The sequence below is a fragment of the Daphnia pulicaria genome, chromosome 8 (assembly GCF_021234035.1).
Source record: "Daphnia pulicaria isolate SC F1-1A chromosome 8, SC_F0-13Bv2, whole genome shotgun sequence".
Taxonomy (NCBI): Eukaryota; Metazoa; Arthropoda; class Branchiopoda; order Diplostraca; family Daphniidae; genus Daphnia; species Daphnia pulicaria.
Window position 1 is genome coordinate 13,159,353 of NC_060920.1, and position 26,466 is coordinate 13,185,818.

At 42.9% G+C, this 26,466-nt stretch overlaps 1 protein-coding gene and 2 long non-coding RNA genes across 12 annotated transcripts; 2 read left to right on the forward strand and 1 right to left on the reverse strand.

The window, feature by feature from the left end:
• Positions 1-440: 440 nt before the first annotated feature.
• LOC124311723 lies at positions 441-1,933 on the reverse strand. 2 transcript variants are annotated; one of them, XR_006910174.1, is made up of 3 exons: positions 1,706-1,933; positions 1,248-1,642; positions 441-617 (listed from the first exon to the last, which is right to left on the reverse strand). It is a non-coding gene; the product is annotated as an uncharacterized LOC124311723 (long non-coding RNA). The 2 variants fall into 2 exon arrangements; XR_006910173.1 differs by having other exon boundaries at positions 1,248-1,933.
• Positions 1,934-2,104: 171 nt separating this feature from the next.
• LOC124310804 (neuroblast differentiation-associated protein AHNAK-like) lies at positions 2,105-26,463 on the forward strand. Of its 9 annotated transcripts, none has more exons than XM_046774792.1 (10): positions 2,105-2,983; positions 8,103-8,189; positions 10,308-10,348; positions 11,032-11,121; positions 11,796-11,940; positions 12,011-12,303; positions 12,775-20,541; positions 20,827-23,878; positions 23,966-24,777; positions 24,867-26,463. In XM_046774792.1, the coding sequence occupies exons 1-10, from the start codon at positions 2,782-2,784 to the stop codon at positions 25,371-25,373; spliced, it is 12,996 nt and encodes a 4,331-aa protein (XP_046630748.1). In that variant the 5' UTR covers positions 2,105-2,781; the 3' UTR covers positions 25,374-26,463. The 9 variants fall into 9 exon arrangements, with proteins under 9 accessions (XP_046630748.1, XP_046630750.1, XP_046630751.1 ...); XM_046774794.1 differs by having other exon boundaries at positions 12,775-20,300; positions 20,592-23,878; XM_046774795.1 differs by having other exon boundaries at positions 12,775-20,300; positions 20,877-23,878.
• On the forward strand, positions 6,797-7,591 carry LOC124311730. Its single transcript, XR_006910181.1, has 3 exons — positions 6,797-7,227; positions 7,295-7,376; positions 7,440-7,591. It is a non-coding gene; the product is annotated as an uncharacterized LOC124311730 (long non-coding RNA).
• Positions 26,464-26,466: the final 3 nt, after the last annotated feature.

Consider the following 26,466-nt stretch of genomic DNA (forward strand, 5'->3'; position numbering starts at 1 on the left):
CGCGGGAAAATACAAAATATCCAATCAACCCGATTAAAACCAAACCCCAAAAAAACCAGCGCGAGCACATATATACTCTATAGTGGTTTATTTAGACACCCGAGTTGGCCCAGCAGAGAAGATAATCAGGTGTTTTGGTAGTACACACGTATATAAACTCAAAGGAGAGAAAGAGAGAGAGAAAAGTCGGTCCCGGCGGCTCGCCTCTCGCCACTTATTGCTCGCTCGTTTTCTTCACGAGGGCCTGCAGCAAGGTCGTTCATCAGATGTGGCTTCGTCCTTGGTCCCACACCCAGTACTCACACACACACCTCACATAAGCCCAGTCTCTCTCTCTCTCTCTCTCTGTAACTTCTCTTCGGCGGCAAACACACACACAATTTTTTTTGTTCTCTCCTTTTATTTTTATTTTTATTTATTTTTTTTTTTTAAAGGGATACACATTTAGAAAGAAAAAAAGGACAAGAAAAGAATAGAAAAGAGTTGCCTGTTTGCCTGCCGGTCGTGTTTTTCTCTCCGGCATCGAAGAAAAATAAAGTTGGAGGCCAGTCGCGTTTGGAGCAGCTCCAAGAAACGCATCACTCAAGGACCTTTTTCCTTCGGTTGTTGCGCTGCTGCTGCTGGAAGGAAAAAGAAAAAAAAAAAAGAGAGGCTTACAGGACGCCTACTTTCCATCGGCAGGTCGCGCGGGACTGTCTGTGTTTTCTTCTTTTTTTTAAATGGGTGGCAACGTTGGAAATTCGGGATCGACACATTTGCTGGTTGGGAAAAAAAAAAAAATCCTGACCAAATAATCTGATGGCTAATTGGCTAATATGGTCAGAGTGTTTGGGTTGATTCTCTCCGGCCACTTGTTGAATGCGGTTATTATTATTTGCCGACAGAATAAATCCCTAGCAAACATCGTGAAAAAAAACCTCTCTTCATATGTACACCAATTACATCCATCACGTCACGGATCATCCATTCACCATATACATCTTCATAGTGAGAGCTAGAGAAGAGATGTTATTCAGCTCATCTCTGCACCTTTTGTTTTTGATGAACATGTGACGCTTATAAATAATACAAGAATAAAAATTTAAAAAACAAGCCCGAAAGGCTTTTTATACAACTATTGCCAACATGGACAACGCGTCATGCTTACATGTCGCCTGGCTGATTTTTTTTTTTTGTTTTTCTGGCCCAGTTGTCATGGTCAATTAACTGGTAAAAGAAGAAAAGGAAAAAATGGTAAAATAACTGACGTGTGATTTTCCGCCAGCGTGAATGAAAATTTGCCCGAAAGGTGTTGTCCAGCCAGTTGTTGCTGGCCATCGGTCGTTCGTTCGCTGCCGTCGCTCTAGAGTAAGAGAAAGTCCAGTCCACCACCGCCACTCAAATTTGGCCTCCAGTGAAAAAAAAGGGCAGCAGCATAGCATAGCAATGCCCGATTCATGCATTCCGTTGCCATGTCTGACGATTCTCGAAATCGTCGAGATGACCTGATTGTCCGGCTTTAATCTATCCCTTTCTATTTAATAATAATATTGAAAAAAACAAAAATGACAGTCTCTTAGCGCTATAGTTGGCCAACACCGTCGTTGGAAATTACCCTGGACCTGGGTGTAGTAGCTGTCCGCCACTATATGCGCGAAAGAGACTTTTAAAAAAACCAAAATCTTTCAAGTTGGGAAAGAGAAAGAAAATCTACAAAATAAAATACCTACGCAGCCGCATACCTTTGGCACCTGTCGTGTAGCCGTGGGTGGCGCACAGGTAGCCCAGGTGAGTGCTTGGGGGCTCTTAAGGGAGGAGAGAAGGTGGAATGGGGGGATTCGAGACGGCGCGGTTGTTGGGTCGGTGTGGTTAAGGGCACACGGTTCTCTTATAACTTCTCCCAAAAAACTTTATAAAGGCCTCCACCTCCACAGGTATGCACAGGAGAGAGAGAACCTGTTTTGGAAAGGGGGGGGGGGGGAGAGAGAGAACCTCCCTCTGCAGCCCAACCAACCGACGGTTAAGAAAAAGAGACGAAAGAAACAAAAAACCCAAAAAGGAATCGACTCTCTCACATATACACACACACACACTCAGACAGACAGACACACACAGCACATAGCCGCCGAAGAAGAAGAAGAAGAAAAAGGAGAAAATATTTTCGGTTGAGTTTTATCCAGGTGAAAAAAAGGTAGCCTGTGGAAACGGATTCTTCTCCTCGGTGTGCTGCTGCTGCTGCTGGCTCTCGCCACCAACTCGTCGAGCTCGTCAGTCGCATACCTGCTGCAGTAGGCTACAGTACACGCACGTGTGTGTTGCACGAGTCCCGCAAAAAAGTAATAAGAGAAAAAAAAGCCCGAACGTTGAAGAAGAAAACACACACAACAGACTGTCGTGACTTGACTCAATTCGCTATGGATTAAAACCAAAAAATTGTTAAAAGGCCGACTCGTTTCTGGTCCAGATTTTTTGATTTGTTCGACCAGTGCGCAGCAGCAGCAGCAGCAGCAGTACCTGCAGCAGGCTCGCCAACCCAACTGCACACAGAATGATGCAGGTGACAGTGAAGTGTTTCTCGCATTGACTAGCCCTTTTTTGGTGCCTTCGAACCAGAGCTAGCTAAATTTAAAAAAAGGAAAATAACAAGTTAACGCTACGAAATCATACGATTTGATTTGATCGCTATTCGGGCCTGCCGGGACGCTCATTTTCATTTTCACACCCTGGGCGTATTTTTTGTGAGTGCATCGATTCAATTGACAGCAGACGTCGACGGAGGGTTAGTCGTTTTGATATCGGAAGATGTCGCTTGGCAGTCGGTTCACCTTGGTCGTGACCTGTTTGACCTTGGTACTACCTGGCCCATGCCGAGCCCAGCAGAATGATTGTTTCACGTCCAGCAGCATAGTCGGCGCCGTGCTGGGCACCTTCTTCGCCACAGCCGTGGCACTAGCCCTGCTCGTCTTTTTCATCTGGTGGATCTATTATCGCCGCACGCCCAATGGTACATCTACTACTACTACTCCTACTCATTTTTTCAAATTCTTTTCTATATATTAGCTATATATAGGCCGGACCCAGTGTAGTATAGCTCACTCTTATGTAACATTCAATTTCGTTTTGTCGACTGCCAGCACGCCTTATACAGCGTGCGACAATGTGTTTTTTCCCTTTTCTTCTTATTATTATTTTTCTATTTTTTAAATAGCGCGCGCAATCTGCGTGTGATGAGTGCTGTGGCTCGGCTCTACTATAGATAAGAAGAAAAGACGTAGCGCTAGACACGCCATTTTCTATTATTATTTTATTTTTTAAAATTTAACTGAAAATATGAAGAAAATGTCTCGAAATTCATTTTCTTCGTGAATGTGCACAGCAGGTGTGTGTGTCGTGTATGCACACACAGGATAATAAGAGAGTCGGATAAATTACATTTTGTGTGTGGCTCCGCCGATGCCGCCAGTTTGTGCGCGTTTGTTGTTGGAATGTGACGACTCGGATTGCAGCAGCCCGTGAGCAATCAGGTGGACACAACAAGGTAGAGGAGACTACGAACATTGAACCGAAAATGATCTGATGGCCACCACCAACCACCACCAGCACCACATGAAAAGTTGCACAGTCTATGAGATGTTTACAAATCAGCTCGTAGCTGGCTCCGGTCATGCCAACGTCGATTTCGACAAGAAAGAACCAGACATTCGAGTTTGGCTGGGTTATACATGATGGGAGATTTTATTATAGGCAGCAGGACACAGGACCCACACACACACACACCTGTGTCCGTTTGCACGTGCAAGAGCGGCGTCAGCAGAAAGAAAACAGCAGCGAACGACGTCAAATACCCAAGGCCAGCCGACCTTTTTTGGATTTTGCCCAGTTCAAAATCCGGTTTCTCTCTCTTCTCTTGAGACTTTTCTCCATTCTTACGCATTTTTTCGGATGCACATTTTCATGATAGATCAATGAGCTTTTTTTTTTCTATCGACAAACAATTTTCCCGATTTTAAATCAGATTCAGCGCGGGACTCTTTCCAGCCCTGGAAATATGCGCGAGAAAGAGTTCAGGAGTCAGTTAGGAGCCTCCCCACGAAAAAACAGATTGTCGAGTTTAGTCGCGCGCACACACATTTTCGGCTGCTGCTGATTAATGAACACGACGAATTTGATTACGTATTCCAGCCAAGATCCGCCAGCGCCAGCAGTTGCTGCGTCAGAATTTTATTCCCAAACAACTTTACACGCACACAAAAAACAACCGAAAAATATTCAACAGCAATGCCAAATGGAAATCTTGTTGTTGTTGTTGTTTCTTTTCCAAGCTTTTCTCTTTTTCCAGCTCTGGCGGACAGACAGGCCGGCCATTAAGAGGCCACTAAACCATCGGTGTGTATTTTTCTTCGACATTCCTTTCAAGCGAGTGTGTCAGCTGTGTGTGTATGTACATATGCCCAGTTAATGTTTTCGAATTTCCATTCGACGACGATGATTTGGCGGCCGAGCTGGGCGCATGGGTTGATGTGTCTATCATTTACTCTGGCGACCAAATGAATTGAGTACAGCAGCAGCCGAATATAAGCCTTATGTAATACATACATGCCTAAGATGTATACCAGCTATCGCAACATGTCTATTTTGTAAATTCCTGGGCTGTCTGGAAATCTATGTGTAGAAAAGATGTTTTAGGCAGCAGCAGTCCAGTGTATAGAATCAGATGGGGATCCATATTAGTTAAGTTGAGGAATGCCGTTCTGCATGTGTAGTATAGTATAATAGTATATAGCCGTCTGCTGCTGCTGACGTCAGTTGGGCTCCTTTCGAAATCTGCGCCTCGAGACTCCGTCAGCACCAAACCTTTTTGTTTGTTTGCTTAGATATTTCTCTCCTTCTTCTTCTCCTTCTTCTTCTTTTTATTTGATTTTAACACATACACACACACACACACACAAGACATCCTCCCAACCTTGAAGCCTTAAAGAGAATCTTCCCTATCGGGTTGAACCTCATGATGAGCCAAAAGAGCCTGCGGGCTGCTCCTAAAGAAGAAGAAGGACTCCTTGCCAGCTAAGAAGAAGACGATGGCGATGGGTAGGTGGTGGGAAAAAGAGTTGGAAGGTGGTGGTGGTGGTGGGTGAACGAAGAAGAAGAAGAAGAAATGTGTTTTTCTGTGTATACTACTCTGAATTCTTCAGGAAGAAAAAAGACCGCACCTACACAAATCCCTCGAAGGCTGCCACCTCGACGCGCGGCGTCATTCACGCACCTTGCATATTATATTTAACTCTTATGTATGAAAACAGGAAAAAACTCGTTGTTGTAGAATATAGAAGAGAGCCGGTGGATGGCACTTGGCGGCGGCGTAAAAACTGTGTTACCTGCCGCCGTGAATCAGCAGGTTGGCGTTGGCCGGATCGATTCATTTCGAGACATTATTTACCTGATAGGTTAGGGTCGTGTGGCTACATCTTCTTTTGATATTAAAAAGAGGGGGGAGGAGAAGGCTGATTGAGGACACGATCACACGAGCCTATAAGCATCTCACGCGGGCTGGCCAGCGGCTGATGCAGAAAGCAGAGCCCGAGGTGGGCCAGGCTCTCTGCTGGCCTGCTCCGTGACTTAACACAAATAACTTTCGGGAGGCAACTTTTGTTTCGATCGAACTGCATGCGCATTTCTCTCTCTCTCTCTTTTGGCCCGTTAGATTAAATTATTCGGTCGCCTCTTCTGAGCTGTGTTACGAATAAATCCCTTTGATGGACCACAGTAGAAAGTTGTTCCTTTTTTCTTCCCCCCATCGGATAGTAGAACATAAAACTTGACGACGACGCTTCAGCTGCGTATACAGACGCTCCGGGTTTATTATTGGCGTAGGAAAACGACGGGCCAGCCAAAATGTGTTGGGAAGAAGAAAAGAAAAAAAGAGTCTCGGTCGCTCGTCCGATATGCCGAAACGACCGACTCTCAATGGGTTTTCACCCGAGGCCATCGACTGGCCCTTTTGCTGAGCTGCTGCCTCCCTTGGCATGCTTTCTTTTTCAAAGTGTCTTCTTGTATATACATTTTCGGTTCTTCTTCTTTCTACCCTTTTTCATCATCAGCTTTTTCTTCGTCTATCATTATCACAATCGTTATTATATGCATTTTGAACTCTCTCTCTGACTGGTTGGTTGGTTGGTTGGCTAGTCCAGCATGCTGCACGGGCGCACACGCTAACATTTATCTAAAGCCATTGAATCTTCATCTTTGAGAAGCTGACTCTCCTCCCGGCCGCGAATCATCTCCACGGCTGAAGAAGAAACATGGAAGCGCACGCGATTGGCATCCTTTTTTTTTTCTCTCCCATCGTTGTAATCACTGGCCAACCCTCAGGCTCTCTCGCTCTTATAGCGTGATGGCAATCAATACTGAAAAAGAAAAAGAAAAAAAAAACGAAAAAATGTTGTTTCTTTTTTTGAACGTGTGGATTTACTTGATTCATGTCCAATTCTTTTCCCCTACCATCGATAAGACTTCCCAACAGGTTGCACAAATATTCACGCGATGACCTGCCGAGCAAAAGTGTTGCGCAGCTGAAGCGAAAAAAATTTCTTACTTTGTTTTTTCGGAGGACAATGCAAAGTCGGTTTATTGCGTCGTCGGCTTTTAGTTACATGTAAATTGTAGCGTTGCAAACCTAGTTTTGGCAATATGATATCGTCATATCAGGTTTTATTCGATTTATTTAGTTTTATTTAGTTTTATTTTATTGAGTGTATTACCCAATCATTTTTTTATTGAATATTTTTTTTTAAAGACAAATTAAATAAAATTAAAAAGTTTGAGTTAATTTTCGCAATTTGGCAAATGCAAAAACCAAGATTGCAGACGACAAATTCAGCGAACGTCTTTTTTCTTTTTCAATTTTTGAGAGTGATAAAAAACTAGAAATCATAGATAAAACATCAAAAGGAAATAGTTTGTGCACTTCACAACAGACATGTGCTATTCTGGCAGGTATGTTTGCCTTCATTTTGTGAACCTGAGTGTGAATCATTTTGCAGTGTACGAAGCTGGCAGAGGCAGACACAGACCTTGGTTTTTTCCTTGTCAGAGGCCAGGCTGAGGCCACGATGGCCAAATTAGAATAAAACTTGGAAGAAAATGATGAAGGCATCTTGCAGAGAGTTCTTGTCCAACATCATCCATGTGAACAAGTCACCTGGTGGTTTATCGTTGGTGAAGAACTTAAACACTCCAATAGAGAATCCAGTACTGCGTCTTCATTTCTTTGTGGACTTTGTAGTTATTTAGTTAGTTTATTTATTTATAATTCTAGATGAAACTGAATCGTCAACCAAATATCATCAAGTTTACTGTCTTGTTTAAGGCTTTTTCGAAAAACCAGATGATTTAATTTAGTTAGATTTCGTTTTATTTTAAACTAAATTTGCAAGGCTAATAAATTGTAACTTGAAAGGCAGACCATTACCCTGGTTACGTGACCGACAAAACGATGGGAAGTAGATCATTAAAATAAAAGCCAACGCGCGTCCCATCGTCGATCATTGGCGCACATTCAATCGAGTCGCCGGAACAGAAAATTTCGTAAAAAAAGAAGAAAAAAAAGACCAAAAGTATCCCCTGAGCATTGTTTGTTGTTGTTGTTGTTATTATTTATTTTCCCTTTTGATAACAAGTGCGGCAACAGGACGGGTGGCCTTTTTTTCCCTCGGTTTTCTTTGGTGGTTTAGCTCAAGGCATCCTTTGAAGCTGGTTTGTGCTGGAACTGGTTTACGCGACTCACTTTATCTAAATAGTATCTCATTTTCTCCCGAATGAATTCAAAGTAGGCGACTCTGCGTGTGTGTGTCTATATGTATCTGTGTTTACAAAGTGGAATTTAGCAAAGATGCGTTTAAATGGCTCGTCTGCGACACGTGCAGCACGATAGAGTATGTTACAAAAATGATAACAACCGTCTTGAACATGAAGATCGAAATCTAGATGCCAAATAAACAACCAGTAGAACATTCTTCGTCTTAAAAAAAAGAAAAACTGAAATCTAAGAAGAGAAATCACGGACTGAAATAACAAATCATTGAATTACATTTCATTGTTCTTTTTGGTTTTGTTTTACCTTACAGGTGCAGACCGGCAGACTAAAGGGCCGCGTATCGTGGAAAGCGGTTCGGGGTTTGACAATCCCTGCTTCGAGGCCAATCCTAATTCAGGTACGTCACACATTCTTCCATGTCCCTTTTAGCTTTCAAGCTGGATTTTCAACATGTATCTATAGTCTTTCATTTTGTCTTTCCTTTTCGTTTTTTTGTTTTTTACATAACCGCACAAGTAATGTGAGAGAGTCATACCATTTTCTTCGAAAAGGCTAGCTAGTTTGTTTCGCGAATACGGCAATCAATATCTGTTCGGTTTTCTCCCCGCCATTTTTCATTGCCTAGTTTTTGCCATCTATCAACCTCAGCACACACAGCTGGGAAGATTTTTCATTTCGATGTGAATTGGGTGGCCAAAAAAAAAAGAACCGACTCCCAAACAACTGCGCAATGACTTTTGCTCGGGGTTTTTCTTATAACTTGCCAGATTGTTTCTAACTGTTTAGAGCTCTCGACTGATATCTCTATTTCGTGCGCTTAGTTACGTCTACTCGTACACCGTGTCGGTGTGCTTCAACACTTGTATATATTTCCACCAGCTTAGATAGATAGTGTATACATATCATTCCGTTTTGAAAGCGTAGCTGCATTATTTAGGTTTTTATTTTTTTTACAAGTGGCATACTTCACGAAACGGGGAGGAAAGAGAGAAGAAAAAAGAAAATCGAAAAGAGAGAGAGAGAGAGAGAAGGGAAAGAAAAAAGCACTTGACCAACAAGCTTTGATTGCCTTACCCGCAAGACCTCACCTTGGCATTTCACGAGTTTAGTTGAAAGCGTCGCTGGCGGCCTGAAACACAATAACGCGCTTTGAAAGTATATAGATACACATACACAACACTACGGGGCAGGGCATATGGGAAAGAAAATAACAACATTTAATTAAGGGACATTAGGCGGAGAGGGGAGAGAGAGAGAGGAAAACAACCGTAATAAAAGCGAGACGTGAAAAATGGTTTGTTTCAACTCCCTGAGATAAAATATAGCAGCAGCAGCAGCAACGCTGCTCTCTGGTTGGCTGTTTTTTTTTTTCGGTCTCCGCTATGAGAATTGGAACGTGTCAGGTCGGGTCACGCACCTGTTGCAAAAAAAAAAAAAAAACCAAAACCCAAAAAATTGGTTTCCGAATCGACGTCGAAAAAAAGGGGTTCCCTTTTTCTTCTTTGTTTTTTGACAATAGGAACCACTAAACATCCGGCCACATCCCCCCTCAACTCACAGTTAAAATACGGTCGAACGCAAACGACGACCGGACGACCGACAAACGGTGACTGCGTCACTATATTTTCCAAACAATAAACATGCAGTGACCGTCGAGGGTGTGGCTGCTGCGCGCTGACCGTATTGTTGTCGAGGATTTCACACGGACAACCGTCGGGTTGAACGTTTGAACTTTTGCGTTACTTTTTTTTATTTCCTTTTTTCTTTTTTCAAAACATTCCACGTCTATTAATAAATATTCGAAAACTTGGTATATAGTATAACTCGGTCTTGGAAGTGTAATCAGATTCGATTGCTATACACATCGAGGCAATGATGATTATATACCGCCGTCCCTCCCCTCCAGGGAAATTGAAATGAATATGATTGAGTTTACGCTCGGAGCCACCTGTCGAAAGTGTGAGGTCACCATACCGATAATGCCGCACAATAGTAAACTTACCACACCACACGCTATTTACAAAAGGAGGCTGTGGAAAAAGAAAAAGAAAAAACTATCGCAATTCCTTTGTTGTATTTTTACTTTTATGGCCGAAAAGAAAAAAGAATGTTGTGCCTTTCAGCATTTTTTCCTTTTTGCTTCTTCGTATTAAGTGAAGAGATGATGTCATGCCGTGTTCTTGGCCCTTTCGGGTAGAAAATGTATTTTTTGTTGTGAAAAAGAAATAACGTCAAGGATGTCGTCATCATCATTCCAGCCAACGGCAGTTGAAAGGTTAAAGAGGAGAGTGACGTGACAGTACACATTTTTTAACGTCAAAAAAGCTCAAGCTTCTTTCGGCATTTTTTTGTGTGTGTGTGTTGGCCTCTGCGATGCGTTGCCTCGTGTGTTTTTGTTGGAAGACTGCGTCTCATTCAGTCGATCGTGAATCATTCACCGTGTTGTTTTTTTTTATTTTTTATTTTTTCTGATTTCACGTTTCGCATAATTTTGTGTTTATTGTGTGCATTCCAGATGTTGTTGACGGCGGCAAGGCGGACGACTATGGGCAGAAGGTGAGCTTTTCTTTTTCTTCTTCTTCTTCTTCTTGGATAAGAAATAACGTGATTACAATGTGTGGAATAATGTTTGACTCTAGTCAATTAAAATCAAACCTTTTAGAAGGAATCGTGACTCGATATTATAATAAAGGCCTGGGCAACATTTCAAAAGGGAGAAACAAAAATTGAATTCGTCATTGTACCGTGTCGCACAGACCCTTGGGTGTGTTCGAATCTCTGATGTCATTTACACTTCCTGCACCTACGCCGTGAATTTTTCCCCCCTCCTACCCCGAAATTTCCCATATAGAATTATGACTTAACTATGACGCAGGCAAGAAAGGAATGACGAGATGTAATTTTAGAATCAGCTGCTACCTACCATGCCTGTATTTCTCTCTTATACGCATATTTTATAATGAAATACCCGGATGAAACGTACCTGGTGAAAACCGGAAGGAACTTCCTACATCCGACACGTGAAACATTCCCGAGACCTGCGTGATAAAACTGTCAAAGACCCTCCCTGTTCGTCCCCTCCCCTATCATTTCTTTTCCTTTTTTTCTTTTTACCAAACACACAGAACGTCAAAAAAGATGAGGCATGGCTTATTAATATAATTGCTTAATACGTTGTTGGTTTTTTGTTCCAAGTTCCAGTCACGTAACGCGATTTGTTTTTCTTTCAATTTGACCAGGATGCGAGGAGTACGTCATGGACGCCGTTGCGGTTCTTCGGCGCCAACAAAAACGAAAAGAAAAGATCCATGGACGATTCGTTTATTTCGGTAAGTGACTATTATCAGCGACGGTATTATATAACATATAGGACTGGAGAACTTTTGCAAGTCGCCTTTCTTTATTTCTCCGGTAAACACTGCAGAAGAAGGCCGAAAGAAAAAGGGAGGAATCGGGGGGAGAGCTGCCCAATTACAAGCGAATGTTGAATTGTGGCATTGCGTACATATGTGTAGCCTCTGCTGTGCGTCCTTTAATGGCTTTTTACAAACATGATTTGTGAATCCTTTGGCTGTCAGATGGAGAAGAATTAGGGCGTTGGTTTCTTTAAAGTGACAGTCGAGGCTAATGAGGCCGAGGGAAAGTTTGTTTCTTCTCTTTTTTTAAACCTTGATTCTTTCGTGTTCCCTTCGGCGTCTATACTTACGACGGACATTCTTCGCGCTTATCGTCATCAGACGTGAATGATACAAAGTTACTTGCTTCACCGTGCAACCAACTACCTGGAAAGAAATCCTGATTTCGCCGCCGGTATTGCGTAGACATCAAATTGAATTTCAGGACTTTGTGCGATTACCATAAAACATCCATTTAAAAGCACAAATTCCGAAATGTGATTAACGAAAGCTGATGAATGATTTATGGCTATTTTGTTGTTGTTGTTGCTATGCTGACCCTTGAGACATCTGAATTTATCTCTTATTGATATCCCTTGTTACGTCAGGAACCTGAACGCGTATCAGTGCAGCTGCGAGGACGCGATTTCACGGGCTTGGGACTTAACGTGACTGGCAATATGAGAGACGGAATATTCATCAAAGATATTTCCAATCGCGGACCAGCCTTTGAGTCGGGCAAAATCGCTCCAGGTACTACTAAAAATGCAAAGATGGACTAACCAACTGGCCAAGACTAAAAATGGCTCGATTATAATTTTAGGCGATAGGATCCTCAATGTGACAATATCCTTCCGCAACGTCGTCTTCGAAGATGCCATGACCATTTTGAGTTATGCGTCGCCGTATGACGTCACCCTGGAGCTGGAAAAAGGTTTGCGCAACAACGGCAGCACGCTGAAGAAACGCAAAGCCTCCAGCACCGTGTCTCTGGCGTCGTCTTCGGCCAACGTGACACTCTTAGCTGGAACGGGATCCGCTCAGCCGGAAGGACCACCCAATGAGCGCTTGGTTCATCCTTTATATCGCTCGCAGTCGATTGATGACCTATCCAAGGTGAGAATAAATATTCATATCTTGACTTGTGTTTCATGTGCAGCCTGTTGATGGCTCGTCGACATCTCGATTGCTGTTGCAGCTGTGATGTTGACTGATCTCCACGGTCTACTGTCGTCCTTGGGAAATGTTCCCAGTGAACGACGCAAGCCACACCAGCACGTACGCGCTCGTCTCAGACGAAGAGAGAGAGATGATCGTGCTGGGTCTTTGAGTTGCATAGACCATAACCAAGGTCAGCCGAAGGTGGAAAGTCGGACCTCTGAACAAGTGGTAACCTGCCACTAAGGAAAGGCTCGTCGCTGTTGCGCCGCCTTTGATTACGTATTTAAAAAACGTCTTGTTTTTTTAAATTAAAATGTCGATCGCAAATGACAAACAAGTTGTAATTAGCCATTATTTGTATTTAAGTTTGTTTTACATTCTGACAAGTTGTAATTAAATCAAAATTTTTGTCTTTTTTCAAAACAGGTTGGTCGAGCGGATAACACTATTCGGGCGGAAGTGCGAATTCCCAACTTAACGGGCCATCTAAGTGGCGGTCTGGCCAAATCAAAATTACTCGGAAAAGCCAACCTTGAAATCGACGCGCCGAATGTTCCCGACGTCAAAATCAAAGGTGGAATTCCGAAACCTGGTTCCGTCAACATTAGTTTGGACCCTGGAGATATCAACGTCGCTCCGCCGGATGCCTCTTTGACAGTCGACCCCAGTCGATCCTCGAAAATGTCGAAATTCGGAATCAAAGTCTTACCAGACTTCAAATTCAAAGGGAGCGCCAAAAGCCCTGATTTGGGCATGACGCCACTTCCTACCGGACTTGATGTACGAGAAGCTGAGCTTAGTATTCCTAAAGTAGAGATACACACACCCAAGGCTTCCGATCTTGCTGTAGACATCGACATGCCGGACGGCTCAAGAATCAAATCACCGAAAGGCAGCATTTCCATGGCGATTGACATGCCGGACCAAGAATTTTCAGCTGCCGTGCCAGCCATGAACGTGCCCAGCGACGTCAAACTCAACATCGAAGCTCCTTCGCTCAATGTTTCCGCACCATCCGGCGTAGCCGAAGTGAATGTCAAGGGTCCCGCAATCAGCCAGCCCAAAATGGACATCAACCTCCCAACTTCAGCTAATCTGGGCCTCGATTTCACATCGCCGAGATTGCCAGATGTTGAAGTCGATCAAGAGATTCCGAACGATGTATCCCTCGATTTAAACAAAGCTGCGAAATCCGGCTTTCATATCAAGTTCCCGAAATTTGGCGGAAACAAATCCGCCAAGGCAGAAATACCCGAAACGGGTGTTGAAATCACGGCGCCAGAAATTGATGTGTCCTTGCCTGAAGCCTCCCTCGAAATGGACCCGAAGTTGAAAAAAGATGGGTCCAAAGCAGGATTCGAATTCAAAATGCCGAAACTAAGCTTAAAGAAGAAACCCGAACTAGGCGTGGAAGTTAAAACGCCGTTCTCTGTGCAAGCACAGATCCCAGAGATCGATGTTGACGTGAAGATGCCTGGAGCTTCTGTTGACATTCAACCGCCGTCAGTGTCCGTCTCCGCACCAGAAGTGGAATTACCTTCCGCATCCATTGACGTGAAAAAACCCAAAATCGGCTTTTCCATGCCGAAATTCAATATGGGAAATGACAATGTCGAACTCAAAGATTCCCTGGATGTGAACGTCGGTATTCCGAGTGCTCATATTGATGTATCTCGCCAATCAGATGATAGTGATAGCGACGATGACTCTGAAGGAGGGAAGAAAAAACTTAAATTCGGGAAAGTGCCTAAAATCAGCTTAAACAAACCTCACATTGAAGTAGAAGCTTCTGTTCCCGATGCCTCAGCAAAAATTGAGCTTCCCGATGCCCAAGTCGATGTTGGAGACTTTGATAAAATGGATGTCAAGACGAAGAACAAATTTGGATTTAAAATCCCGAAATTTGGCGCCGGTGCCAATATTTCTGGCGGAGAATTGGATTTGGACGCTTCCCGTGAACTTGAAGTGAAATTACCCAGCGCCGAAGTAAAAATTGAGACCAGTGATTCTTCCGACGACGATGAAGACGAAAACGGTGAAAAGAAAAAGAAACGCTTCAACATTAAGATGCCGAAATTTGGATTACCCAAAGCTGAGGTGGACGTGAACGCGCCTAACATCGCCATGCCGTCGATTACCGCTGATGTGCCCAATATTAAACCAATAGGAGGAAGCCTTGAAATTGGAGTTCCAAATCTATCAGGAGATGTTTTGGGGATGCAGTCTGACAGTGAAGACAGTGATAGTAAAGACGAAGGAAAGAAAAAGAGGAAATCTTTAAAGATTAATGCTCCTGAGCTTCAATTAGGTGGTGGCATTAATTCACCAAGTCTAGCACTCTCCCCTATTGCCATTGGCGATGTGAACACTTCTGGTGGTGCCGACGTCTCTTTCGACGTCAAAGCTCCGTCACTAAGTTTTTCAACTCCAGTCAGTTCTTCTGAATTCAAAGTCAAAGGACCAAGAATTGACCAGCCCAATATCGACGTTAGTCTCCCAACAGGAGCTAATCTGGACGTCAGCTTGAAAGCACCAAGCTTGCCCGATGTTCCAGTTGTTCCAGATATTTCTAATCCCGAGGTTTCTGTTGACTTGAACAAAGCTTCGAAATCTGGATTCCATATCAAATTCCCGAAATTTGGAGGAAGCAAAACTGTCAAAGCCGATGTTCCTGACGCGGGAGTTAAAATAGTCGCGCCAGAAATTGATGTGTCCTTGCCTGAAGCCTCACTTGAAATTGACCCGAAGCTGAAAAAAGATGGGTCCAAAGCAGGATTCGAATTCAAAATGCCGAAACTAAGCTTAAAGAAGAAACCCGAACTAGCCATGGAAGTCAAAGCGCCGTCTTCTGTACAAGCACAGATCCCAGAGATCGATGTTGACGTGAAGATGCCTGGAGCTTCTGTTGACATTCAACCACCATCATTGTCCGTCTCCGCACCAGAAGTGGAATTACCTTCCGCATCCGTTGACGTGAAAAAACCCAAAATCGGCTTTTCCATGCCGAAATTCAATATGGGCAAAGGCCATGTGGAACTTAAAGACTCTTCCAATATCGTCGTCGATGTTCCAAATGTTAAGGCCGATTTACCACATCTATCAGCTCTAAGTGACAGCGAAGAATCAGAAGGAGGAAAGAAAAAACTTAAATTCGGGAAAATGCCTAAAATGAGCATGAACAAACCTCACATTGAAGTAGAAGCTTCTATTCCTGATGCCTCTGTAGCAGTTCCAGATATTGATGTTGGAGACTTGGATGTCAAGACGAAGAACAAATTTGGATTTAAAATCCCGAAATTTGGCGCCGGTGCAAATATTTCTGGCGGAGACTTGGATTTGGACGCTTCCCGTGAACTTGAAGTGAAATTACCCAGCGCCGAAGTAAAAATTGAGACCAGTGATTCTTCCGACGACGACGAAGACGAAAACGGTGAAAAGAAAAAGAAACGCTTCAACATTAAGATGCCGAAATTTGGATTACCCAAAGCTGAGTTGGACGTGAACGCGCCTAACATCGGCGTATCTGGAATTACCGCTGATGTGCCTAATATTAAACCCATTGAAGGAAGCCTTGAAATTGAAGCACCTAAATTCGATGCAACTTTCCCAAAGATGGACCTCGGTTATTCTGATGACGAGAGTAAAAAAAGTAAAAACACCATGGGCCTTGCCATTGGAGGAGCAGTACCCGATATTGATGCTAATGTAACAATGAATACGGGGAATATGGATTTCAGCCTTGCCGACAAGAAGAAGAAAGGGGGATCTGAGTTTGGAATCAAATTTCCAAAAATGAAGACAAATTTGAAAGGAAATAAAGGCGACCATTCCGAATCGGACACCAGCAGCGATGAAGATGCCGAAGGAGACAATAAGGCGTTTGGTGGCAAAATTTCAATCCCGTCAATTGATCTCTCCAGACCCAAAGCTGACTACCAAGGAAGCATTCAGCTTCCAAATGCCGAATTCGACGTAAAACAGCCCAAACTTGATCTCGAAACTGAGATCGGTGATGACGAAAACGACGACGACGATACCAAAAAGAAGTCGAGTAAATTCGGATTCTCCATCAAGATGCCCAAATTTAACATGAAAAAGAAAACTCTTAACGCTGACATCGAAGACAAAGACCTTTCAGCGCATTTGAACCTTGATTCTATTTCCGGTGGCACTGACGACGATCGCAGCCTCGGCGAAGACAAGAAGAAAGGGAAAGTGTCTGTCAAATTACCAAAATTTAGCATGAAGAAACCCGACTTTGACGCTGACTTGAGTGTGGATAAGAACATGGACGTCCGAGCAGATGTGAAGGCGCCACAAGTAAATTTTCCGGAAGTATCTATCCACGGAGATAAGGAAATGCCCGGTTTTTCATTACCCGACGTTTCTATCGAAAAACCTAAACTTGACTTGACTTTGGATTCAAATATCGACGTTGACGGATCAAAGAAATTCAGCATCGACTCGGGAAAAGTGAATTTCGGCCAACTACCAGCTGGTATTACAGTCGGAGGACAGGTGCAACCTCCCCGCGTTCCAGACGCTAGTTTGAACCTTGCTACCGGTACCAGTCTGCAAGCTGACGTTGGGTTCCCGGGAGTTGAACTGGATGTAGATCATGATGATTTCGATGACGAGAAAAAGAAGTCGAAATTTTTCAAGATGCCTAAATTTCATATGGGCAAACACCATGGCGAAGTCAAAGTTGATCATGGGGCTAAGGTGAATTTGCCAGATGCCGAGTTCAATTTACCAACTGGAAAAGTGGAACTTGACCATAACATTAGTCTCGATATTTCCAGCAAAGACGAAGGAGATAGCGACGACGACAAAAAGGACAGCGGCAAGAAGAAATCACGCTTTGGAATTAAAATGCCTAAATTTCAAATGAAGCAATCTCATCCCTCTGGCATGAATGTGGACATTAAACCCGAAGATGTTGCTTTTGGGGTGAAAATTCCTGCGTTAGAAGCCAATGTTGAATCGCTCACTCTGGAACAAGATTCCATAAGTTCGGATAACACGTCAATTGATATGGATCTTCCTAAACTCCCTGACCTTAACCCGATTGAAGTAGACTTGACCGTTCCTAATGTGAAAGTTGAAGTTCCAGAAAAAGACGGCAAGAAGAAAGGAAAGTTTAGTTTTAAATCAAACTTTAAAATGCCCAAACTTCACATGAGTTCACACGGTAAAGGTCACGCCGAATTGGAAGTCCCGTCAACCGAAATTACTTTACCTAAAGTGGAAATCGACTCAGCTGCAGAAATCCGCAAAAGCGACATTGATTGTGGTGACATTGAAACGGAAGCCTTGAATGTCAAATTCGGCGCCAGTTTGCCCAAAATCGACAAGCCCTCGACTGATTTCGATATCAAATTCGATTCCAATGTGTCTTACCCAAACCTAAGTCTGGATGTTAAAGGAGACGTCAAATCAGATGAAAGTGACGATGAAAAAAATAAGGGAGAGAAAAAGAAATCCGTCGGATTGGGCTTTAAAATGCCAAAGCTCAGTGCCAGTCCCAAAACTGAGTTCAATCTGCCTGACGTCAAAGCTGAAGTGAACGTGAAAGCACCAAAGACAGAAGCATTGAAATTGGAGGGCAATTTTGATTTAGATGAAGGCGACCAATACAAGAAATCTCCTTTTATTGTCAAAATGCCTGCCCTCAACCCAGTGAAGCCGGATCTGCAGTTAAACGTATCCGCACCTAAAGATGATTCACACAGCGACGACAGCGATTCGGAAGAAGAGAAAACCAAGAAGGGATTTAAACTGGGATTTAAACTTCCCCAATTATCCATGCCACAGTTGAGCATGGGGGGGAAAAGTGAAGGTCTCCATGCCGACTCCACCTTGAATGTTAAAAAACCAGAACTGGACGCGCCTTCCATTGATACTAATGTTTCTCTTCCCGAAGTAAACATTTCAACGAAGCAAAAGGGTCGATTTGAGACTGACTTCAACATGCCATCCTTTTCCGCTGACAAAAAGACAAGCGACGACAGTAGCGATTCCGAAGACGAGAAATCAAAATCGAAAGGATTGAAACTTGGATTCAAAATGCCAAAGTTATCCATGGGAGGAAAAGGCAATGTCGATCTTGACGCGGATGCTGCCATCAAGGTGAAACAACCCGGATTAGATGTACCATCAATTGACGCTGAAATGTCACTTCCCGAAGTAGATGTGAAAAAGAAGGGAAGTTTTGGATCCCATTTCAAAATGCCAACTTTCTCCACCAAAGCTGACATAAGTGCAAGCGCCGAGCAGGTTGACAGAAGCGGCGACAGTAGCGATTCAGATGACGAGAAATCAAAGAAAGGATTGAATCTTGGCTTCAAAATGCCAAAATTATCCATGGGAGGAAAAGGCGACGTCGATCTGGATGCAGATGCTTCCATCAAAATGAAAAAACCTGAATTAGATGTACCCTCAATTGATGCTGATGTCTCTTTTCCAGAGGTAGATGTTACAACAAAAAAGAAGGGAAGCTTTGGATCCCATTTCAAAATGCCAACTTTTTCAACCAAAGCTGACATCAGTGCAGCTGGTGGTGAGCAGATCGACACAAGCGACGATGACAGCGATTCAGATGATGAGAAATCAAAAAAGGGACTGAAACTTGGCTTTAAAATGCCGAAATTATCCATGGGAGGGAAAGGTGATGCCAATCTCGACGCGGATGCTGCCATCAAGCTGAAACAACCCGAAATAAACGTACCCTCAGTTGATGCTGAAGTTTCACTTCCTGAAGTAGACATCACGACAAAAAAGAAAAGTAGCTTTGGATCCCATTTCAAAATGCCAACCTTTTCCACCAAAGCAAATGTGAGTGGCGCCGAACAAGGTAACACAAGTGACGATGACAGCGATTCAGATGACGAGAAATCAAAAAAGGGGCTGAAACTTGGCTTTAAAATGCCAAAATTATCCACTGGAGGAAAAAGTGACGTCGATTTGGATGCGGATGCTGCAATCAAGATGAAACAACCTGAATTAGATGTACCCTCAGTTGGCGCTGACGTTTCTCTTCCTGAAGTAGACATCACGACGAAAAAGAAAAGTAGCTTTGGATCCCATTTCAAAATGCCAACCTTTTCCACCAAAGCAAATGTGAGTGGCGTCGAACAAGGTGACACGAGCGATGATGATAGCGATTCAGCAGATGACAAGTCAAAAAAGGGACTAAAACTTGGCTTTAAAATGCCAAAATTATCCATGGGAGGGAAAGGTGATGCCAATTTCGACACGGATGCTGCCATCAAGGTGAAACAACCCGAATTAGATGTACCATCAATTGACGCTGAAATGTCACTTCCCGAAGTAGATGTGAAAAAGAAGGGAAGTTTTGGATCCCATTTCAAAATGCCAACTTTTTCCACCAAAGCTGACGTAAGTGCAAGCGCCGAGCAGGTTGACAGAAGCGGCGATAGCAGCGATTCAGATGACGAGAAATCAAAGAAAGGATTGAATATTGGCTTCAAAATGCCAAAATTATCCATGGGAGTAAAAGGCGACGTCGATCTGGATGCAGATGCTTCCATCAAGATGAATCAACCGGAAATAAACGTACCCTCAGTTGATGCTGAAGTTTCACTTCCTGAAGTAGACATCACAACAAAAAAGAAGGGAAGTTTTGGGTCCCATTTCAAAATGCCAACCTTTTCCACCAAAGCAAATGTGAGTGGCGTCGAACTAGGTGACACGAGCGACGATGATAGCGATTCAGGGGACGACAAATCAAAGAAAGGATTGAAACTTGGATTGAAAATGCCGAAATTATCCATGGGAGGAAAAGGTGACGTCGATTTGGATGCGGACGCTGCCATCAAGATGAAACAACCCGAATTAGATGTACCATCAATTGACGCTGACATCTCTCTTCCCGAAGTAGACATCACAACGAAAAAGAAGGGAAGCTTTGGATCCCATTTCAAAATGCCAACATTTTCCACTAAAGCCGATGTAACTGCAGGTAGTGGCGGACAGATCGACACCAGCGACGATGATAGCGATTCAGGAGATGACAAATCAAAAAAGGGGCTGAAACTTGGCTTTAAAATGCCAAAATTATCCATGGGAGGAAAAGGTGACCTCGATTTGGATGCGGACGCTGCCATCAAGATGAAACATCCCGAAATGAACGTCCCCCCTGTTGATGCAGAAGTTTCACTTCCTGAAGTAGACATCACAACAAAAAAGAAGGGAAGTTTTGGATCCCATTTCAAAATGCCAACCTTTTCCACCAAAGCAAATGTGAGTGGCGCCGAACAAGTTGACACGAGCGATGATGATAGCGATTCAGCAGATGACAAGTCAAAAAAGGGGTTGAAACTTGGCTTTAAAATGCCAAAATTATCCATGGGTGGAAAAAGTGACGTCGATTTGGATGCGGATGCTGCCATCAAAATAAAACAACCCGACTTAGATGTACCCTCAGTTGGCGCTGACATTTCTCTTCCCGAAGTAGACATCACAACGAAAAAGAAGGGAAGCTTTGGATCCCATTTCAAAATGCCAACCTTTTCCTCTAAAGCTGATGTATCTGCAGGCGAACAAATCGACCCAAGTGACGAAGAAAGTGATTCAGATGACGAAAAATCAAAAAAGGGGCTGAAACTTGGCTTTAAAATGCCACAGTTGTCCATGAGTGGGAAAAATGACGGCAGTTTAGATTCAGACTATACAGTCAAAGTTAAACAACCTGATCTGGATATCCCTTCACTCGATGCAGAAGTCTCACTTCCCGAAGCAGAACTTTCGACGAAAAAGAAAAGTTCCTTTGGATCCCATTTTAAAATGCCAACCTTTTCCACCAAAGCGAATGTCAGCGCAAGTGGCGCCGAACAAGTTGGCACAAGCGACGACAGTAGCGATTCAGAGGACGAAAAATCAAAGAAAGGATTGAAACTTGGCTTCAAAATGCCTCAGATATCTACTGGTGGTAAAGGCGACGTTAGCCTAGATTCTGATTCTACATTCAAAGTAAAACAACCTGCTCTGGATGTTCCTTCCATCGATGCTGAAGTATCACTCCCCGAAGCAGAGCTATCCACAAAAAAGAAAAGTAGCTTTGGATCCCATTTTAAAATGCCAACCTTTTCCACCAAAGCGAATGTAAATACGATCCAAGTTGAGAAACACGACGACAGTAGCGATTCAGAGGATGAGAAATCAAAGAAGGGATTGAAAATTGGTGTTAAAATGCCTCAGATATCTACTGGTATTAAAGGCGATGTCAATCTAGATTCAGATTCTACTATTAAAATAAAACAGCCTGAATTGGACGTACCCTCAATTGATGCTGTCCTACTTCCTGAAGTTGATGTTACGACGAAGAAGAAGAGTAGTTTCGGATCCCATTTTAAAATGCCTTCGTTTTCCACCAAAGCCAACGTTAGCGGAGCCGCAAAAATCGAAACAAGTGACGACAGCAGCGATTCAGATGACGAGAATCCAAAGAAAGGATTAAAACTAGGAGTCAAAATGCCTCAGTTATCTACGGGCGTTAAAGGCGACATCAATCTAGATTCAGATTCTACCATCAAAGTAAAGCAACCTGAATTGGATTTACCCTCAATCGATGCCGGAGTTTCTCTCCCCGATGCAGATCTTTCGATTAAAAAGAAGAGTAGCTTCGGATCCCATTTTAAAATGCCTTCCTTTTCTACGAAATCCAATGTAACAGTGAGTGGAGTTGAGGTTCCAGAAGTAAATATGGTTCCTCCTCGATTGCAGACACAAGAAGAGGAACATGGTTTTTCTGTAACTGGTGAAGAGGATTCGGAAAAGAAAAGTCATAAAATTGGCATAAAATTACCTAAATTTCAAACACGACAGAGAAATGCTGAAGTATCTTTACCACAGGTCGAACTTAGAACCGAGCATTCTTCGGATGAAGAGGACAATGACAAAGAGTTGAAAGTAAAAGTTAAGAAGCCCAAATTCGGAATTAAACTACCAGAATTCAACAAACCGAAACTAGATGCAGGAGTTAATATCCAATCTTCAAACCTTACTGGAAATATAGGTTCTGATGTTAATTTCCCACGAACCAGTATTGAGATTAATCAGCCCGCAGCGATCAGCTTCAAAGATACGTCAAACATTGATATTCAGGTTGGAAATATTGACGCTGAAGTCGCTAAGGTAAATGCCCAAATAGCTCAAGTTCAAGCCGAAATCGACATTCAGTCAGGAAAACAAAAGGCAAAAATCGAAGACGACGAATCCAGTTCTTCGTCGTCGGATAGTGAAACTGAAGAAAGAACCAAAACGTCCGGCATTAATTTTGGCCTGAAGTTACCGAAGTTCTCGCTAGGCAAAGACAAACCCGAAGTGGAGCCTAAAGTGGACGTCAGCATGCCCACTGTGTCACTGACAACAAAGAATAATGGCGACGACATGACATCACCATCTCTTTCCAGTTTGGAAGTGGAACCTGTCAAGTTAGAAGGTGGCCATGGTAGTGAAAAGGAAAAGAAGAAATTTAGTCTTGGTTTGAAAATGCCAAAATTTCCATCGAAGGGGAGCGCAGTAGTCGTGGAAGGTGACGTTGGATCTAGTTCCAAAGATGTTGACGTTGCAATCGCACCGAAGCCTCTTAAAGTCAATGTCAAAGCGCCTAAAATGAAATTAAAAAAGAAGAAAGGAGAACATCACCAATCGTCATCCAGCGATAGTGACAGCGATGAAAACAATGACGAAGACGATCAGCCTAGAAACAAAGATGCCAGTGGTAACACTCAATTGATGGGAGTGGAAGTCAAATTACCACGGGTTCAAGTGTACAAGAACGTTGAATACCAAGATGCCGAAAAGGGTCATCACGACAGTAGCTCTGATGAAGAGGATGAGGTGAAGGATATTAAAAAAAACATCGGTGCTCGTTTCGGTGTCAAACTGAAAAAGCCTAAAATGTTTTCCAGTAGCAAAATAGAGATTACTGGCAAGAACGATTCGGGTAATAACAGCAGCAGCCTTCAACCGGAATGGAAATTGCCTCGAGTCGATCTTCGCCGTGCATCAAAGTCATCCGACCAAGAGCTTAGTATTGAAGTTGATTTGGATGGAATAAGTGAACAACAAAAACTTGAGCAACTTTCGCCATCAGAACGAGCCGAAGCGATCAGACGTGATTCGAAATCAAGTGCTGGAATTCGCTTACATTCGCCGAGTTACATAAGTCTAATGCCAAGTCCACGCTCCAAGAAACCAAACCTAGAAATGCTGGATGTTGATTCCTCACCAAAGCTGCTGTCCGTTACTCGACTAGATCCTACTCCTCCGATCGAGAGCTCCGTTAAAATGCAACAACCAATGTATGGCAATATTGAACTGACCACCACCATGACTGGCCCACAAGTTTCGGCTAGCCAGGTTCCTTCATCCGTTATTATGGCTTCGGATGCTGTCAAGATGAAACGTGGCCCACCCACTCCAGCTCGACGCTTCATAGTTCCATTTGAACCGAATTCTGCCGTCTTACGCGTCGCTCCCCCTGTTATTACAACAGACGTAACAGGTAAAATAATAAAACAAGCTATTCTAAATTATTATCCGTTCTATAATTCTGAATTGTTTTTTCATCTCGTTATTTTCTTTCACGCAGTGGAAGGCGGATTTTCAACACTGATATCTGAAGATGTATCTAGCGAATTTGAAGTCAACATTGTTGATCCATCCTTCGCTTCCGGCAACAACCAACAAGCTTCTGATACGGATATCTCGATAACAACATCAACCGGCTCGGATACACTGGTCATTAGTTGCCCTACGCCGTCGTCTGGACAGCAAGAAGCCCACAATCGTAAAGCTTCTTCACTCGGCGATCTGACTCGCATTCCAACTTCCGGAAGCGAGGAAGGATCTCTTGAGAGGACTGTATCACTTGACTTCAAACCGGTTTCAACATTGGCTGGTAATTCGTCACGAGCTATTTACAACTTGGCCGTCCAAGATCTAAGCCGTGTTGGCGAGGATAGTGATGAAGACTACAATCTAAATCGGAAACGTACGCTATCCGATCACGCAAGCCTGGAAAGTGAGGTAACGATCGTCACCGCAGACGAAGTTGACGCACAACGACTATCTTCTGCCAACATGCCTGGCGGTAATCGTACATTTCTGACCATCAATACCGACGTCGAAGGTGGCAACGTCACGCAACGGCCATTAGGTGGCGATATTGCTGAGTCCTTGTGGTTTGGCAGCACCAGTATTCAAACTGTAGAAAGTGTCCAAACAACGATGTCCTACACTCAAATGGAAGAATCCATTAGCACTGATGTAACATTGACGACCACTAGTTTAGGTACTAGCCCTTCTGAAACTAGTTCTAGTTCAGAAGGAAGTCCGTTTTCTCCGGCCAGTCCAGAGCCCAGTGGCGAGAGCACTCCAAATTTAATCGAACACTCATCTCAAGTAAGTAGCGTGCTGTACTATTTTAACAAATACAATTTTCCAACTTTCCTTGTTCAACACTAAGTAAATGTCTTTTGTTTTTTAAATAGATTGAGAACGGTAGAACTCAGCAATTTCACACAGAAATGACGGAACTTGCCCAAGGAGAATTGGGATTTAGTGATACCCACACTATAACTTTGGAGATGTCATCCCTTTCCGATGATTCACAACCACAGCCGTTAACTGATTTAAACCCAAGTGCAGGTAATTTTGCTGCTGTCCGCAACCGCTTTGAGCAACTGAGTGGCAGCAACCCGCTCAATGGAGGCGAAATGACTGGTTCTTTAGGCCGGAATTCCGGCCGATTGAGCCAAACCCAAGGAACCGTAATCAAACGATTAAGTGGAAATTTTGAAGATCTTCCGCCATCCTCTGTCAACGTGGTTCAGAAATCGTTCATGCAACATATAGCACCGGAATTAAGCGAAGGTGCCCTCTCCCGTACAGTCATCATCTCCAGCCTGACACTAGATCGAGCAGAACAAAACAGCGTTAGCTCTACAACTGGCATTGGTCCCGAGTCACCCGTTCCAAATTTAGAGCCCCCATGTTAAAAGTCAATTCAATGGGAAAGGCGCCAACAGCTTATTCCGAGTGAGAGCATTAAACAATTCACAATCCATAACTAGACTACTAAGATTTTATGTTGCGTGTTTTTTTTTTTCACTTTTTATTTAGTATCTTGCTTGTAATAATTTTAAATCGAAAATTAAATTTCGTAAAGGAAAAATGGGAAAACTCAATCAAGATCAAAATTCAACGGCGCCCAGTGAGTTATGCGTAAAGCATAATTTTAAAAAGAAAATATCTTAAAATCATTATAGTTTGGTTTTTTGCATGAAACAAAAAGTGCCTATTTCGTCATGAGAAATATTGCTCCCATTTTCATTTGTATAACAATGTGTTATTGCGAATGCTTCTATTATTTCTTTCTGACATCTGACTAATCGATCCTCCTATTTGATTCAATCAGACAGTATCATTAAAACACCTAATTATCTTATCGCTAAAATCTATATGGTATACCGTACGAAATGGCATCGCGTTCTTTGAACTTTATTCCTTTTATTTTTCCATGGTTTCAATAGTATAACCAAATAGTGTGTAAGTTGCTCAAAAAACCAAAAAAAAAAAATCGCAAAATTAAGCTTTCCAAAGTTGAAAAGTAATGAATTAATTTGGAACATCAGTTATCTGGATTCATGGCAAAAGTTTTACGAAATGAAATCCAAAAAAAAGCAAATATTGAATCCTGTCTGTCATCGACATTTAACCGACTAGTTTAAGATGGAAATTTTGTACATACATAAGGAAGAATTAGCGGCATTTGTCTGGAGACTTTTACATTCTAGTTTTCTGTCGATAAAGTCTGTGTATAAATGCGTCCAGATTTTCATTTATGGATACATATTTAACTTTAAAACATATTTTATGCACCCCAGAACTTACTTTGCTACCCATTTTTTAAGTACACGTGCTGTATCTAATCTGACAAGAGCGGCCTTTATCCGTGTTCCGCCCTGTCGATATTTGGTATCGCAATGTACCCTTTTCTGTAGACTACTAAGTATACACCCCATTATAACTCCATATTTTGTGACATTTGTTATCCGACATTATCAATACACTCTTGTTTTGAATATAGCT

What these genes read in the sequence shown, in the direction of transcription:
- LOC124310804 (XM_046774790.1), top strand. Translation starts at nt 2,782, where the DNA reads ATGTCGCTTGGCAGTCGGTTCACCTTGGTCGTGACCTGTTTGACCTTG. An exon ending in CGGACGACTATGGGCAGAAG is followed by an intron (nt 10,349 to 11,031) that starts GTGAGCTTTTCT and finishes CAATTTGACCAG; the next exon opens with GATGCGAGGAGTACGTCATG. An exon ending in CGATTGATGACCTATCCAAG is followed by an intron (nt 12,304 to 12,774) that starts GTGAGAATAAAT and finishes TTTTCAAAACAG; the next exon opens with GTTGGTCGAGCGGATAACAC.